This window comes from Lactuca virosa, chromosome 3, assembly GCF_052849685.1.
Source record: "Lactuca virosa cultivar CGN04683 chromosome 3, Lactuca_virosa_CGN04683_v6, whole genome shotgun sequence".
Classification (NCBI taxonomy): domain Eukaryota; kingdom Viridiplantae; phylum Streptophyta; class Magnoliopsida; order Asterales; family Asteraceae; genus Lactuca; species Lactuca virosa.
Window position 1 is genome coordinate 146,070,701 of NC_136428.1, and position 16,770 is coordinate 146,087,470.

General features: G+C 37.4%; 1 protein-coding gene across 1 annotated transcript; it reads right to left on the bottom strand.

Moving 5' to 3' along the window:
* Nucleotides 1-1,175: 1,175 nt before the first annotated feature.
* LOC145166669 (uncharacterized) lies at nucleotides 1,176-2,218 on the bottom strand. Its single transcript, XM_079085691.1, has 2 exons — nucleotides 1,835-2,218; nucleotides 1,176-1,725 (listed from the first exon to the last, which is right to left on the bottom strand). Exons 1-2 carry the CDS (start codon nucleotides 2,086-2,088, stop codon nucleotides 1,401-1,403), a joined length of 579 nt encoding a protein of 192 aa, XP_078941817.1. The 5' UTR covers nucleotides 2,089-2,218; the 3' UTR covers nucleotides 1,176-1,400.
* Between the last annotated feature and the right edge of the window lie 14,552 nt (nucleotides 2,219-16,770).

Genomic DNA, 16,770 nt, shown 5'->3' on the forward strand with positions numbered 1-16,770 from the left:
AATATGCATATCTATATATCCATATGCATATGCATGAACATATAGATATGCACTTATACAAATGCATATCCATGTGCACTTAAAAAATTGATCTTTATATAATGTACTAACATCATCATTAGAAACTTCTTCATTTTTAAGTGCATCAAAAATAAATTCATGCTTCTCCATGTATTATGTCAGATGAACCTGTATAGAAAAAAAAATGAAATTAAATGCTACTAAAAAAAGTATAATATTATTCAGCTGCTAACCTTGAGTTTTTTTCATGAACTGTAAGGAAATTTGAATGGGTATCTGTGGTGACGATATATTCTTCATTTTTTGTAAGGAAATTTGAATGGGTATCTGTGGTGACGATATATTCCTCATTTTTTGCTAACTATTTTTTGTTCAAGGGTCTCTTGCCCGGCTGGAATTTCATCCCCATTATACTCTTTTTAGCAACAACTGGTGTTTTATATTAACTTCAAGGAATCAACTATTTAGATAATATCAGAATTGGACAGAAATGATTCTCAATTAACTATTGATATTAGATTGACATACCACAACTTTGATCTTTACAACAGTGTCTGCCTTCTCGTTTTCTTGATCAAAACTTTTCAAAAGGTTGTTATTACGTAAACCTCGAGCTTTACTAAGTTGTTTGATATTCCCAAAATATGGTTCTGCATCATCAAAGCTTTTACCACGAGTAAACTTATACATTGGAGCTACAGCAACCTGTCATGTATGAAACCAAATCATATTTATCTTATAATGGTGATCAAATCACACATATGTTATTAACATTATGTGCAAGAGTTAAATGTGGTTTTGTTGATGTTATTTGGATAATCCGGGATGGTTCTAATTTCACTTTTTGTTGAGTCATATGTCACATGGATGATTTTGCGCCCTTTTATACTCTTGTCCCATAATGGTACCCATAATGGTAGTTTAGTGTAATTTTGATTTGGATTGCAGGTTTATGAGTATTAATGAGTCTTGCTATAGATTGATTATTTGAAAATTATATATATATATTCGGCCTTCATATATCCACATGGAAGGCCTAACATAACATCCCATAGATCTACGAAAGACCAATTTGCAGCTTTATCGAAATAAAAGGACTAAAAACGATGTGTAGTATCTTCTAATTAAGATTATAGTATCTGGATACACCCACAAACATAAATCAATTCCCTTGAACAAATCCATTAGTATATACACAGTGATTGTATTGCAACTCAAATACACGAAAGTACGGGTCATGACAACAATCTCATGCAAAATGCGAAGGAAAGAAATTTCCCTCACGAGACTAGAACATCCAAAAAGCGGAGGATCCCTGGAAAGATCGATCAACTTGAGCATGATTGCCTCAAACGAACAAACGGGTTCGATTCGAATAGCTAAAAAGCACTCGTGGCACCATTGTTATGAGATGGATGACTAGGTGGCCTACTGGTGTTGCTTAATCCAAGGAAGCTACCATTTCTTCCTATACTTAGTGAAGAACATGAAGTTCTTGACGATGGCTTGTTGTTGAAAAGCTTCGAGGAAGAAGCACTTCTTGTCGGAGGTGGAAGCACTTTGGATAATCCGACATAGCTTTTGCATGATTTCAGCTTCTTGTTGTAAGGGTTTTCTGGCTTCGCAAGATCTTCTAAACACATCACGTTTGCCAACGATGTGAAAGATTGTGACTTCCCTTGAAAGTGCTTTGACAACCCTCTCCTGTTAATTCATCAAACATAAATATAAGAACAAGTTCTAGATCTTAAGATCTATGTATTCGGAATCAGATAAACAGCTTCTAAACTGTAAGTGATTAAGAATAACTCACTTGGAGGGAAGTTGGTGAAGAAGATCAGACATATCTCCCAAGCCACTCCGATGATCGTCGTTAGACGACGGAGAGCTACCGGAAGATGAATTGCTTTCTTCAAATGCATCATCGGATTCATCATCTGATGATACCATACTCGAAGCATCAGAGGAGAACGAATCATCTTCTTCTTGATTTTCATAACCCATGATCCCGATCTTCTTTTCTTGATCTAAGGTAGTAGAAGAACTCATCTCCATCTGCATCATCATTATCTCAACTTATCTCAGTTTTATAATCTCAAATCTTTCTAATCAATCAACTGTGCAGCTTTTGAAATTGGGAAATAAAGGTGAGGTTTTTGGTATGGTATAGAGTATGAACACAGCTTAATCCTTTTCTTCGCTTATGAGGAAAGTTGGAAAGACGAGGATAATGAATTTAAAGGGATAAAAGGATAAGGGTACAAGTGGGATATGCCTGACTATAGAGACATGTACACTGTATGTATTTATGGTTGTACTTCGTAGTGGACAACGTGAAGATTCGGCGTTATCCATTTCTATATTTGGTGGGGGCCATTTTATTTGGTATGAATGCTGCCAACAGCTCAAAATACGGGCTCTGCCGTTTGCTTATTAGGTATGGGCAATATCGATATTTACATTTAGGCCCCTCAACTTATACCCACACCGCACTAAATGCATTCTATTTCTGAAGATAGTCATGCAAGACCCTGATTATGTTGGTGTTAATTAATAAATCTATAAGGCTTTAAAAAAATGACCTCACTATCCTTAAAATAAGCTTTTCTTTTGTAAGAAAAATTCGTAAATTGAACAAGTTGGTTAAAGTGGTGTGCTTTAAGTTGTGGAGTCAAATTTGCTTCTAGACCTAATTATCGTTGTTGAAACTTAGTAATGAAATCTTGTTAAAGAGTTAATTTTAGAAAATTATTTACAAATTAGAAAAAGAAAATTTCACATAAGGAGATTCCATAAAGGGTCCAGAAGGGGAACTTCTACATGGGTGTTTGAGAAGACTAGACTATAGAGGTTATGGTCTTATGGAGAGGGTATGAACAATTTATTGGGTTGACGTGTTTTTTATATTAGGCTCGATCTGTTTTTTTCTTATATCATACTTGTAAACTCTACAACTGCATTTTCCTAATATTAATAGAAATCTATCTAGTTCGCATATATGTACCACAATATAAAATAGTCGGTGACATAATAGTATCAGAAGTATTGAAAAAGTGTTCATTAGCCAATATGCTTATGGTTCAACACATATACTATGTTTAGATCTACATTGCAACCCTATGAATTTGGTGATATTTAGAGATAACAATTCTTGTTTACGTGCTTGTATACCTGACAGACACGAATTTACATGACACGAATATGACACAAATTATAAAACACGTTTGTTTATCAAATACGAAAGCAACACATAATTAATTTACGTGACACGTAATACGACACGAATAAACATGTTTTTCATTAATGTATACAAGCATTGTCTAATGTCATTTTTTACGCTAGGAAAATATGCATTTAATTAGTATGTATATGTGTCGCATGTTGTGTGTCTATATGTGTATAAACGTGTTTAGATGTGTCGTGTGCCACACGAATTTAATTCGTGTCATACACATGTTAAGCAGGTAAGTTTATGTTTGACATGTGTAAGACATGAAACACAAATTTAGAATTCATTCGATACAAATAGACACCAAATGTGGATTTCTAAAACTCATACACAGAAAAACTCGTGTCATATTTGTGTCGTGTCAGTCGTGTAGTGTATTAAATTGTCGGGTCTAGTGTTATTACAATGTAAATGTTGTCAGTGTTATCATACAGACTGAAGTTGTCTATTATAGAACTAGAGGGGTCTAGCTGTAGATATTATATAATAAAATGGTCTAAAGTTAACTTATAAAAATAAATAAAAATGGGCGGTGGCATCTTCGAGTCTAAAAAAAGCGTGTTGATTTTGGTCAACGTGAAGATGTCCGAATTGGACGATGCAAGGCTGCACGTTAAATTCCGAGGATAAGGATGCTAAATGGAAGGGCGCTAGTGGGGCTACGTATAAATTGTTCCATGCGACCAAAACACTAGTTTTCACATTTTTCTGATTTATTTAATATTATATATAAACCGAATTAAGTATAGAAAATAAATATTCGATTTATCTTGCTGTAATAAAATAAAGAGTTATCAAGTTGACAATAATAAAAGTATTTTTATTTGGTAAACTTATTGATTTATCGGTTGAAATGAAAGAGGGGTGTGTAGTAAGTGCGGTTTCACCGCCCCATTCCGTGAACATGCGGTCTCCATTCTGCCCTTTTTCATTTCCAATAAAGCATGGCGCCTGCCGGATTTCTCAAAGGGCAACGTACTGTTTAAAAATATTTGAAAATAAGTATTTTATATTTATTTAGTTTATATATAAATTGAAAATAATTATGTTTTCCTTTTAACCATGTTTGTTAAAAGCAAAAAATATACTACATAATATATCTTGATCATATTAATTTTGATTTTAAAAGAAGATTTATATCTAGACCCGTAAGAATTTATTCGGATCCGACACTACATTTCAGTTTTTATTTTATACTCAAGTATTTAGTCTTTCTAGACTTATCAAATTAGTCATTCATGCTCAAAATCTCATATACAAATTAGAAACATTGTTCATTCATCTTGAAAATTTACATCACAGTTCTTCCATTCAACTCAAAGATTATGGTTATTACTTAAGGAGTTAAAGTGATTCCACCACGGATTTCTTAATCAACATCAAAATACAATACAATAGAACTACACAAACAAGAACTTGCAATCAAATTTGGAGACTAATTTATCAAGGGGGGATCTTTGGATTCCAGTCCAATCTTAGGATTACAATTTTACAATAGGTACAATAATAGATATGATCTCAATCTTAATAATATTGACATCGAACTTTTAAAAATTGCAATAACCATTTACATAAAATTAATAATTTTTTGTAATATGATTATTAGTTGAGAAATTTGAAAATTTCTTTGTTTTTTTCTACTTTCTTTATTAGTATGTAAAATGGGATGTATTTTTAGCCAACCCCTTTTATAAATGTAGTTTTATACAATTAAAATAATAGAACTTATATCTATATAAGGAATAAGACTTATAGTTAGTGTCCTAGGTAGTATAGGAGAGATGCTACATGTTTCCCTACTTAAAGTCTTGCCGTCCTTTTTAACACACTTGCACAATAACGTATATAGATACCTTAGAATCATTATTTATTCCATAGCATAGCTAAAGTCAAAGGTACAAATGAGTTTTATTCATTAAACTCTTCAGCACGATCATTCGTTTGTTTGACTATTAATAAAACAACAACATTGCTTTTTGAAATCTTGCGAGATCCACAAAGACATATTGATATGATTTTATGATGTGATGATGTGTTCTTTTTGGATTATGAGACCATGTAAGAATATTGGAATAGTTGTCTAGTGATTGTATTAAGTGTAAGTACATGTATATTTATATTGTGCTAGAAATGGAAGGCTGTAAACACAAGATACAGTATGTTTGGTGTGACATACCAAGAATTCGGTTATTCGGGTATACCCAGTTAATAACCCAAGTATAAATCCAATGAACTTAACTACGTATGAAACTTCTAAAAGAAGTATAAATCCAATGAACTTAATGAGGGATTTGACGAAGTAAATGCATGCATAAGAGGATGAACATAAACCTTTAGTTAATTGTACAAATGTGTACAAAACTTAGATGCATGCAATGTATTGGATAGGAGTACCATGAGGTAACTTAAAATTGACAATGTATAAGAACATGTTTGGCCGATCATGACCTTCTTTTACTACTCCCTTCTGTGATGAGAATTCATTCCATTACATATTTTTAGTTTAGAAGTTCTGTGGGGTTAGATGTGCGAATTTTGATTCCATAGAGCTATTGGGATCAATTCTTTGAAGAAACAACAATCGTATGTGGGAATTAGAGACCAAATGTTGAATAAATCATTTCCTTAACCTCAATTTCAAGATTTGGTGCTATGGGGATGGATTGATACAAGGTGGTAAAACTTAATTTGTGTTAAAGTTGTTTATGTATATTAATTCTGCATGTATTAAGGATAAAATATGTAAATGGATTATAATGCATCTAGTTCCTTCTAAACTTTTTTTTTTGTCTTCCGTGAGTCTTGAACACCTAACTTATGACGAAGGAGCACCTTGCCACCAACACATGATATTGTTGGGATACAATCCCATTGTTGATAGCTTGGATACTCAAAAAAAAAAATTTGGTGTTTAAAATGATCTAGACTGTGATTATTACTTAATCTCATTTGTTGATTGTAATAATCCTTGTATATTCTTTAAACAACCTACTTTGATTTATTATAAGTCTCTATGTTTTAGGACCTCCGCAAACGATTAAAAATGTTTAGAAAACTTTTAAATAACATTTTAAATTATACTTATCATAATTTAAACAAACTTTCATTCATTTTTTGTAATTGGGGGAGGAAGAGTCGTTAGGGGATTTTCGGAAAACCTGAAGCGGATGGATGAACAAAAGTGGAACAGAGAAGGAGTACGATGAATATGGATTGGAGAGGTAGCAACCAGGATCATCTCAACACGAGCTAATTTCGCATTTGCAAGATTCATAAAGATGGATAGCAACATGCATAAGGAAAGACTCTTAATGGATTATCGATAGGACATAAGCTAAAGGTACAAGTGGTGAGATTTATCAAGCAGAAATAGGTGGTTGCTGCCCAAATGACTGGTGTATCGTACGAGGGGAATCGGATGAAACAAAATATTATGAAGGGTTTTGCAAAGGACGGAAGAAATTAGACATTTGTCAGAACGCAAAACGATCATTCGTTGACGCTCTAATACTCTAACAGGAAATCATAGAAAGGGAAATTCCTTTGATAAATCAATTATTACACTTGAATTAAATATGTGTTGAACAAAGTGGTTTCATTGTTGCATAGAGGGAGGAGGGGGGTGTTAAAGATATTAAGCTACTAACTAAATTCTTTTCGGAATTCAATCTTTTGGCTTATCAAATTACTCAATTAAGTATCTAAGCAGCATGAATGTGTTGTTGGATTTTGGTAGCTCGGTGGTAGCGGATGTTTTCCTTAATTTGTTATCATAAGGAAAGTTTGAAGGTATATGGTTCTCCTTGCCTATAAAATGGGAAGCTATCGTAGGTGAAAATTTCAAAGCGGTTTAGTTGAAGATTAACTTCCATTAGCTATAATTTATTCTCACTTTACTCACAATAATTTTAGTTCTCATTTAAATCTAAGTCTCTCTCTCTCTCTCTCTCTCTCTATATATATATATATATATATATATATATATATATATATATATATATATATATATATATATATATATATATATATATTGTGATATGTCTTCGAGTTTAACGCTATTTGTGGTGGTTTCGCCTGAGTTAAGTCTGAGAATCACATCAAAGAAAGAACCGACATCAGTCGTCGTCCGGGAGGGGGTCCCGGAACGAGGCTCTGATGGTCTAGTTCGTAATTGGGTGAGATAATTAGGGTTTAGCTTGAGATAGAGAAAGAGACGATCCCTTCTTCTGGAGAAGAAGGATCTCTTTTATACCTATCGTCGAGGGAGCATGTCCCCGACAGTACATTTTGTCTTGTCTGGACCGTCAGGACGTGGAGGAGTCCTATATATCGGCGGATCGTGCACCACTAGTGGTTATCTGCTATTGGTGTAGAACCGCCGAAGAGCAGTGCTCTTGTAACATCCATAAAAATTCAATAAATTTTAACTTTTCAAACAATCCTCTTTCTAGTGAAGTGTTTACAAAAACCATTGTTTCCAAAACATTATTTAAAAATCAGAATCGCTTTCAACATAGTTTTCAAAACATTCACAATATCAGAGTTTCCCAGAAATCATAAGTCCAAAACGCAAGGATGTATACAGTCACGCCTTCACCTTGACACGATCCACTGAAGTACCTGAAACCATAAACCAAAACTGTAAGCACGAAGCTTAGTGGGTTCCCCCAAAGTACCAACACCCAAAAAAATAACATATATAAATAACAGCATGTATTGGGTCCATAGCTAAAAGACTGGATTACCCCTTGAGCCCACAGTATGAGTCTGGCTTGCCTATCAGGCCCACAGTTCATATCTGGCCTGCTCTCGAGCCTACAACATAAGTCTGGCTTGCCCTTGGGCCCACAACTTATGTATGGCTTGCTTCCTCAGTCCTTGGATTGGAATACCAATGAGTAGCCCTCAGTACGAGTCTGGCATACCACCCGGTCCTCAACTCGTATCTGGAATGCTAATGAGCCTTCAGTATGAGTCTGGCATGCCCTCCCTAGCCCTCAGCTCATATCTGGAATGCTAATGAGTCCTCAGTATGAGTCTGACATGCCCTCTCTGGCCATCAGCTCATATCTAGCACACTCCACGGTTTGTTGGCTACAACACAAAGCAGTACAACCTCAACCCAACCCACACAATATGTCGACATATAACAGATAATATCATATACAGATAAACAGACAGTATCACAGGTAGTCCTACAGATCTACCAGACTACCAATCAATACCAGCATAACCATACTAGCATGCATATCTATTCCATATTCGGCATATCAACAATATCATGCTATCAACCAAAGCGCCGGCCTTGGTGCCTTCGACCCGAAAGTATAGTGAGGAAAACTCACCTCGAATGCAGGAGCTCCCCGAAAGAAATCCCTAGCTGCTGCCCTGTCGGCGTCCCGAGCTATCAATACCAACAACACACCTAATTAGCAATTGGGTTGCATGTTATAATCCACAATCTTGGGGTAAAATGACCATTTTACCCCTGACCTAACATCAACCAAAACTGAGGTCCAAAACCAAAAGATCCACAAAGGCCAACTAATGGCCTAATTTTCCAAATTGGGCCCAACCCCATATGGGCCTTATCCTAAGCCCATAATTTCCTTATTACAATTCAGATTACCTCAAGTACCCCTGGGACAAACTAGATCAAAGACATAAATCGAGAGTCAAAGTCAACGGTCCAAGTTGACCCAACTCGATGAGTTATCCTTCAACTCGTTGAGTTTCTCCATCAACTACACAGATCGAGAAAAACCAAGCCAACTCGCCGAGTTGACCAACAAACTCGCCGAGTTCCTCTATCAATCTGAAAATGTCGGGGAAAACCGAGCCAACTCGACGAGTTTATCCATAAACTCGCCGAGTTCGCCAGAAACCCACAACTTCATACATTAATCACTTAAACCATAAGGATATGACCCCAAAACATAGATATGACTTCCTTGAGCTGGAAAACCATGTAAAGTTGCCAACTTTATGTTCATGCATGTCTAAATGAAGCTCTTAAGCTTAGAATAGACTTAATAATTGACTTAATGCATGCATGACACCAAAATCCTCAAAAAGGTCGCACCTTTAAGCTCAAGGGTACCAAAACCAACTCAGATCTGAAAGAACAACCCCTTAAATGACTTCACTCCATCACCATCCACGAAAAAAGGCCAAACACAACAAAACCCAAAAATGAGGAGATATAATCATCTACAAATCAAGGTATGAACTTGATACCTTAAAGTTACTGTAAGAAATGGAGTGATTCTGAGTCCAAGATTTCCTTCCCCAAGCTAGAAACTTCAAGATATTCTAATTCCTTCACAATGCACAAAATGAACACCAAACTTCCTTCCAAGGCTCCAAAAACTTGAGAATGGAGGCTACAACTCATTTTAGGGTTTTAATAACAATGGAGGCTGATAAGGAGGCTAGAAAATGGACTTAAGGCCTTTAAATAGGGTGCAAGACCCTAAAAATTAGGGTTTCCTTCCCAGCTGCCAACTCGCCAAGTTGAGGCTCCTCAACTCGTCGAGTTGGTACATTTAAATTCCCATGATTCTTCCATCTTCAACACGTCGATTTGGTCCCTCCAACTCGTCGAGTTGGCCTAGAAATAGGGTTATTCTCCATAATTTCTCTTCAAGATTTCAGATGTTACAGCTCTGAGCGCTACACTTGTCGCTCTGGGGAGTGGTTGGTACTGTTTTGGATTGTTATGGACTTGAGCCTCTCGTTCCGAATTGGAGCTTAGTGCTAGAGCGTCGGGGTTTAAGTGTGAGGCCGCAAGGGCGAGGGCTCGGACCTAGCACTTGCGCTGGGTAGCGACTGTTAGCTAGGTCGTCCTTTAGATAACTGTCTCGTAATCTTTGACGTATTCCTAGAGGGATACATTAACAACTCCTCTGGGCTAGTAAACGTCAACATTAGCTTGGGGTAGCTGAGTTGTTCTAGCTTAGACCTAGACACGTGTTTGGATGGGATGGTTCTGACGTCCACTGATCTGAAGGATTCGTATGTGTAGACGGTTTCATCATTGTAACTATTCGGATTTCCCGCCTTGTATTTAAGACTTCCCTTATCAGGTACAATTTCATTTTCTTCACTCTACTGCTCTTCAACTGTCTCTTCTTTTCTCTTTGCTTCCTTTCTCTTTCGTCGTGTAGTTGTTATCGGTAAACAATGGCAACGCCGAATACCATAATCGAGCCTACACCAAAAGAGTTTGAATCCGTGGAGGCCCGATTTGGGTTTCTTCCTAAGCACAAGGTGCAATATCCTCGAAGGGGGGCGCATATTTCTCGGCCGGCAGAAGGGAAGATCGGAGTCCCAATCCCAATCTTCAAGGCAGGTCTCCTGCTGTCTATGATCGAATTTTTCGATGAGATCATGCACCAGTATGTCTTCTCTGTTGACGACCTGACTCCTAATGTTGTCACCAAAATAGTTGGTTTCGATACGACTTGCCGAGCTTTGGGGGGTGCTTCCTCAATTATGGGCTTTCAAGTACTTCTTCAACCCCTTTACTCAGTCTGGCGTGCATACGTTCTCTCAGCGGCGGGGCGTCCACGCATCATCATAAAACAGAAGGCCCCCAATAAGAACTAGCAGGACAAATGGTTATGGGTGAACTGCAACTTGGTCAGTTTTGGCTATCCTCACAGAACCACTTTCACCGACCGGACGCCTCAACTCTGGGGGGCTAACGAGATTGTGGCGTAAGCGTTGAGGACCATTTCCATCAATTGGGGGGATTGGGAGGACTACATGCTAGCCGTCGTCGGTATGAGTGACGCATGGAGGGCACGTGGGATGATGCCCCAGTTCTTCGTGGAGAAGGATAGTAAGTGTGCATCTCCTCCCTCTACCCCCCCTTTTTTATATGAATATTGGGGATGTAAAGTTAGGGTTTTTCCCATCCTTATGTATGTGAATTGTTTTTTCTTGCAGGTCGTGATAGGATCATTCCTTTAGAGATGGTCTTGTGGGGCAGGCTCCACGGCAATTGCCAGTATAGGGAAGTGCCCCTGGTGGAGATACTGTTGGATATAGTGTCTAAGTCCATAACTATATGTGGTATGTACTTGACCCGACCCGGCATGGTCCATTTGGGTTGCACTTCACCCGAACAATTTGTGGATAATCGTTTGAGAATAGTATAAGTTATGATTTATTAATATATTATAAGTCCTAATATATTAATATAAAATCATACTATTTAATTAGTATTGATCTATAATTAATCTAGAATTAATTTAGAGATCAAAAGTATGACTAATTAAATATGGGCTCTTGTATTTATATAGTGTGGGCTAATGCTTATTTGGAATGGGCTAGGCTTGCATGGAAAGTCCATGGATACTCCATGGAGCTTTAACCCATGGATCTCATGGAAATGAAAAGACATGGGTATTAGGGTTTACATGGATGTAACCCTAATCCACCACACTATATAAAGGAGCCTTTGGTTCTTGAAATCACACGAGTTGTGGTGAGTAAAGTAAGAGGGCCGATTTCAAGAAGGTGATTACTATTCTCCCAAAGTTCCAAGTTTGTGGTGATTTGTGATTTCCATTTGAGGCATCCACACTATTGATGCTAGGCTCTAAAACTCCAACCAATCAACTACAACTACAAGGTAAGTAATTCTACTAACTTTATTTGATTCAAGTTCCCCATGCCATGCTAGATAGGATAAGAACCTTGGAAGATTAATTATTTGTATGTATCATAGTCAAACATAGATCCAAGGTTTCTAGGGTTGCATGTACACCATAGGAGTGTTAGAATGCTCAAAACCCATTAGTGGTATCAGAGACTGGTTTGTTTATTTGATACTTGATGCAAAAAAAAAAAAAAACTTGAAAATCGAAGTTTTGTTCAAAAGCTCGTATCAAAATTTCAAGTTTTGTATATGTACTTACGATTCTTGAAATTTTTGATATGAACATTCATAAACATATGAGTTTAGAAGATCATAGAAATTATGTGCTAATAATTGATTAGATTAATTCTTGATCTTTATGTGTTTTAATGGAGTCCATAACTAGTTCTTAAGTTATGGATAACCAAAAGTCACATTTATAAATAACCATTAAAAGAACACATAGGTTACAAAAAAAATGAAGAGTCTTCATTTTTAATAACCATTAACTCATAAGTTATGAGAAATGAAAAGTTTTGAAAGTTTACAAAACTTGCCCTCAAGTTTTGGAACATGTAAAGTCATATTAAAAACTTTAGTTCCAACCCCTAGAATTTTAAAAGTTAAAATTCAACCCTTATACTTTATAAGATTATAAGTTTAATAATATTTATATATGTATAAGATCAATTCGTCTTACCGCTAGTACGCCTCATTCACGAAGCCGGTCTATAAGGGGGGTATAAGGTTGTTGCCTATAAAATGGCAACTTAATGGGTGTCCACTCTCACCCACCGCTTCCTTGATCGGTGGAGGGTCGTTAGCCGAACGGGTAGGACAAGGACTTATAAATTCTCATTAAAAGTATAATGATAATACTAAAGTAACTAAACTTTATTGAATTCCCAATCTTAGTTATTTTAGGAAAATATGAATAAGGTGCTAATCCATGAAATTACACTTTACACTTTGTTTAAGTCGTTAGTGGAGCGTGTGTGGTTAACCGGCACACTAACTTGAACTTAACAAGGTAGGTAAAGGGTGACTTAATGTTTATCATAGTATCGATGGAGCGTGTGTGGTTAACCGGCACATCGATTGCGGGGTAATACATTAAGGGTACCAAGTAATTTGCATGGTTACTTCACACCTTGTTTTGTGATCCTCGGCATCCCAGTCACAAAACTTGAAGGGCACACTCGAGATTGAAACATGCCATTGAAGAAAGTTCAATGAATCTCAAAGAATCTAGGAGTTTCTAAACCAATTAAAACCTAATTAAATATTTCGTTTTTTCATGGTGGAAATTGGTGAATCGTCATTCACCTACCTTCAAATATCTTATAGCTTAGATTACGACATCCCTCTTCTAAGTTATAAAATATTGTGTTGGGTCCTAGCCTTAATATTACATTTGGGTGTTTTGTTAAGGACTATCTCTATATCTAATCTAATCTATTCCCTCTTCTTTTCAGATGTCTTCCAATAACAATGCTTCTGGCTCAAACCCTACTAGCTCCTTCTCTCTCATGAATCTTTGTGGGAGAGTCATCTTTGATGGGTCCAACTTTACAGATTGGATCAGAAACATCAGGATGGTCACTCGGTATGAGAACAAAGAATATGTTCTCGACAAAGAGCTGAAGGTACCCAAGGCAACTGCTACTCCTGAAGAGCTTGCTGAATATGAGGTACATGAAAGAGATGCTACAAAAGTGGCATGCATCATGATGGCCACCATGACAGCCGAGCTCCAAAAGTCCTATGAGGACTATTATCCTTTTGAGATGCACCAGGACTTGATGGACCGCTACCATCAAAGTGCTCGTCAAGAGCGATATGAAATGATCTCCTCCATGATAACAACCCGAATGAAGGATGGTGAACCCATCACGGGCCACATGCAGAAAATGCAAAGGTATGTGGACCGTTTACTAAAGCTGAATGTGAACTTCCCTGAGGAGTTAGCAATAGACATCATTTTGCACTCCTTGCCATCGTGTTATGATCAGTTCCGCATGACATATCACATGAACAAGGAAGAAGTCACGCTCAGCAAACTTCAAGGACTCTTGAAGACCGCCGAAAGTGGTCTAAAGGGTAAGTCGGTTGTTACTACTCCTACTCCTACTCCAACTGCGGCCAATGTCTTGGCAATCGGGCATGGCAAAGGGAAGAAGAAAAAGAACCCTTCTAAGGGTACCAAGGGTAAGACCCTTGAAGGCTCCTCTTCAAGCAAAACCAAGAAAGGTTTTTTCACTCCTTCTGCAAACCCTAATGAGGCTGAATGCTTCTATTGCCATGAAAAGTCGCACTGGAAGCGAAACTGCCCAAAGTACCAACAAGATTTGAAGGATGGGAAAGTAAAACCCAACCATCCAGGTATATACACTATATTGTCTAATAACTCATCTCATTCTAAGTCTTGGGTCCTTGATACAGGTTGTGGTATTCACATATGTTGTGATTTGCAGGGACTAAAAAGAAGTGAGAATGTGGAGCAGGGAAAGATAAACTTGATCATGGGAAACAGGAAAGCTTCACCTGTCACCAAGATATGAGTTTATTCCTTAGTGCTAACTAGTGTGTTTACATTAGATTTGAATAAATGTTATTATTCGCCAGAAATGGCAAGAAATGTTATTTCCTTTCATGCATTGTATAAACAAGGTTTTACCTTTTATTTTGATAATAATAATGGTAGTATTGATGCTTTCTTTAATAATGTTCTTTATTTTAAAGCATTACCTTGTGATGGCGTGTATGAAACTGTATATGTTGTAGATAATCTAGGAAATAATGTATTATGTATTAACTCTTCCACTAGCTTAGATAAAGCATCCTTATGGCATTGTCGTCTTGGACATGTAAGCAAGAAACGCATAGGCCAACTCCAAAATGATGGAGTCTTGGAGTCATTTGACCTAAAGTCAGATGATAGTTGTGAATCTTATTTGCTTGGTAAAATGACAAAGTCACCTTTTACTGGCACTTGTGCTAGGGGTGAAGGTTTGTTGGACCTCATACACACGGATGTGTGTGGACCCTTCAGAACCGCCACAAGATATGCTAATCGGTTCTATGTGACTTTTACTGATGATTTTAGTAGATATGGATATGTCTACCTAATCAAGCATAAGTCAGATACCTTTGAGAAATTCAAAGAGTTTAAGCAAGAAGTGGAGAATCAGTTGGGCAGGAACATTAAGATGCTTCGATCCGATCGTGGTGGTGAGTATCTTAGTACTGAGTTCCTTGACTATCTTAAGGAATGTGGGATTGTCTCACATTTGACACCTCCTAGGACACCACAGTTGAATGGTGTAGCTGAGAGGCGCAATCAGACCTTGTTGGACATGGTTCGTTCCATGATGAGTCGAGCTTCGCTACCAATCTCATTTTGGGGGTATGCCTTAGAGACTGCCGCCCATATCCTTAATCTAGTCCCTACAAAGAAGGTTGCCAAAACACCTCACGAGGTGTGGACTGGAAAAGTTCCCAATCTAGACCACATCAAGATTTGGGGTTGCGAGGCTTTCATGAGACGCGAGACTCACGATAAGCTCGAACCCCGAAGCGAAAGGTGTATTTTCATCGGCTACCCACAGAAATCCTTTGGTTACATCTTCTACAGACCCAGTGATAATGTGGTCTTTGTAGCAAGAAGAGGATTCTTTCGAGAGAGAGAATTCATGAGCCAAGGAGACAGTGGGAGGCAAATTGACCTTGAGGAAATTCAAGAGTCAAGTGGTGAAGGAACCTCAAACCCTAGCCCTCAACCTGAGGAGGAAACTCCTGTTGAGCCGACTGAAGAATCTATACCTCTGAGGCATTCCACCAGAGTTAGGAATGCACCTGAGCATTATTATGGTTTTCATATTACTGCAGAAGGTGAGACACTTATCAGTGATAACACACTGGTAAATCTGGATGAGCCTAACAGCTACACGGAAGCCATGGCAGGCCCTGAGGCTGCTAAATGGAAAGAGGCTATGGATAGCGAGATACAGTCCATGTATGACAATCAAGTTTGGAACTTGGTTGACAATGTACCTGATCGTAAGATAGTTGGGTGCAAATGGATCTTCAAGAAGAAGACCGACATGGATGGTAATGTACACACTTATAAGGCACGACTGGTTGCAAAGGGTTATTCTCAAACTCTGGGAGTTGATTGTGATGAGACCTTTTCACCAGTGGCCAAGATTAAGTCTATTAGGGTTCTGTTAGCCATTGCTGCATTTCATGATTATGAAATATGGCAAATGGATGTCAAAACCGTTTTCCTTAATGGAAAGTTGGCTGAAGATGTTTACATGGTTCAGCCAGAGGGTTTTGTCAGTGCAGAGTACCCCAGTAGAGTGTGTAAGCCCGAGAATCCATTTATGGATTAAAACAGGCACCTCGCAGATGGAATCTTTGCTTTGATGAGAAAGTCAAAGAATTTGGCTTTTCAAGGAGTGAAGATGAATCTTGTGTTTATATCAAGGCTAGTGGGAGTATAGTCAGCTTTTTGGTATTGTATGTGGTGTTGGATATAGTGTCTAAGTCCATAACTTTATTTGATATGTACTTGACCCGACCCGGCATGGTCCATTTGGGTTGCATGGCATTGCAATACTTGGATAGACTAAATGAGAGAATAAGGCACTTATGATTATTAATATATTATAAGTTCTAATATATTGATAATAGTATTATTTAATTAGTATTGATCAAGTATTAATCTAGTATTAATTTGGTGATCAAAGTGAGACTAATTAAATATATAGGGTTGATTATGACAATCATCAATTCTTTTATGGTGGATTAATGATCCATGGTTTATGGGTTTGGTTATAACCATATGGAGCTCCATGGATAGTCCATGGGAGTT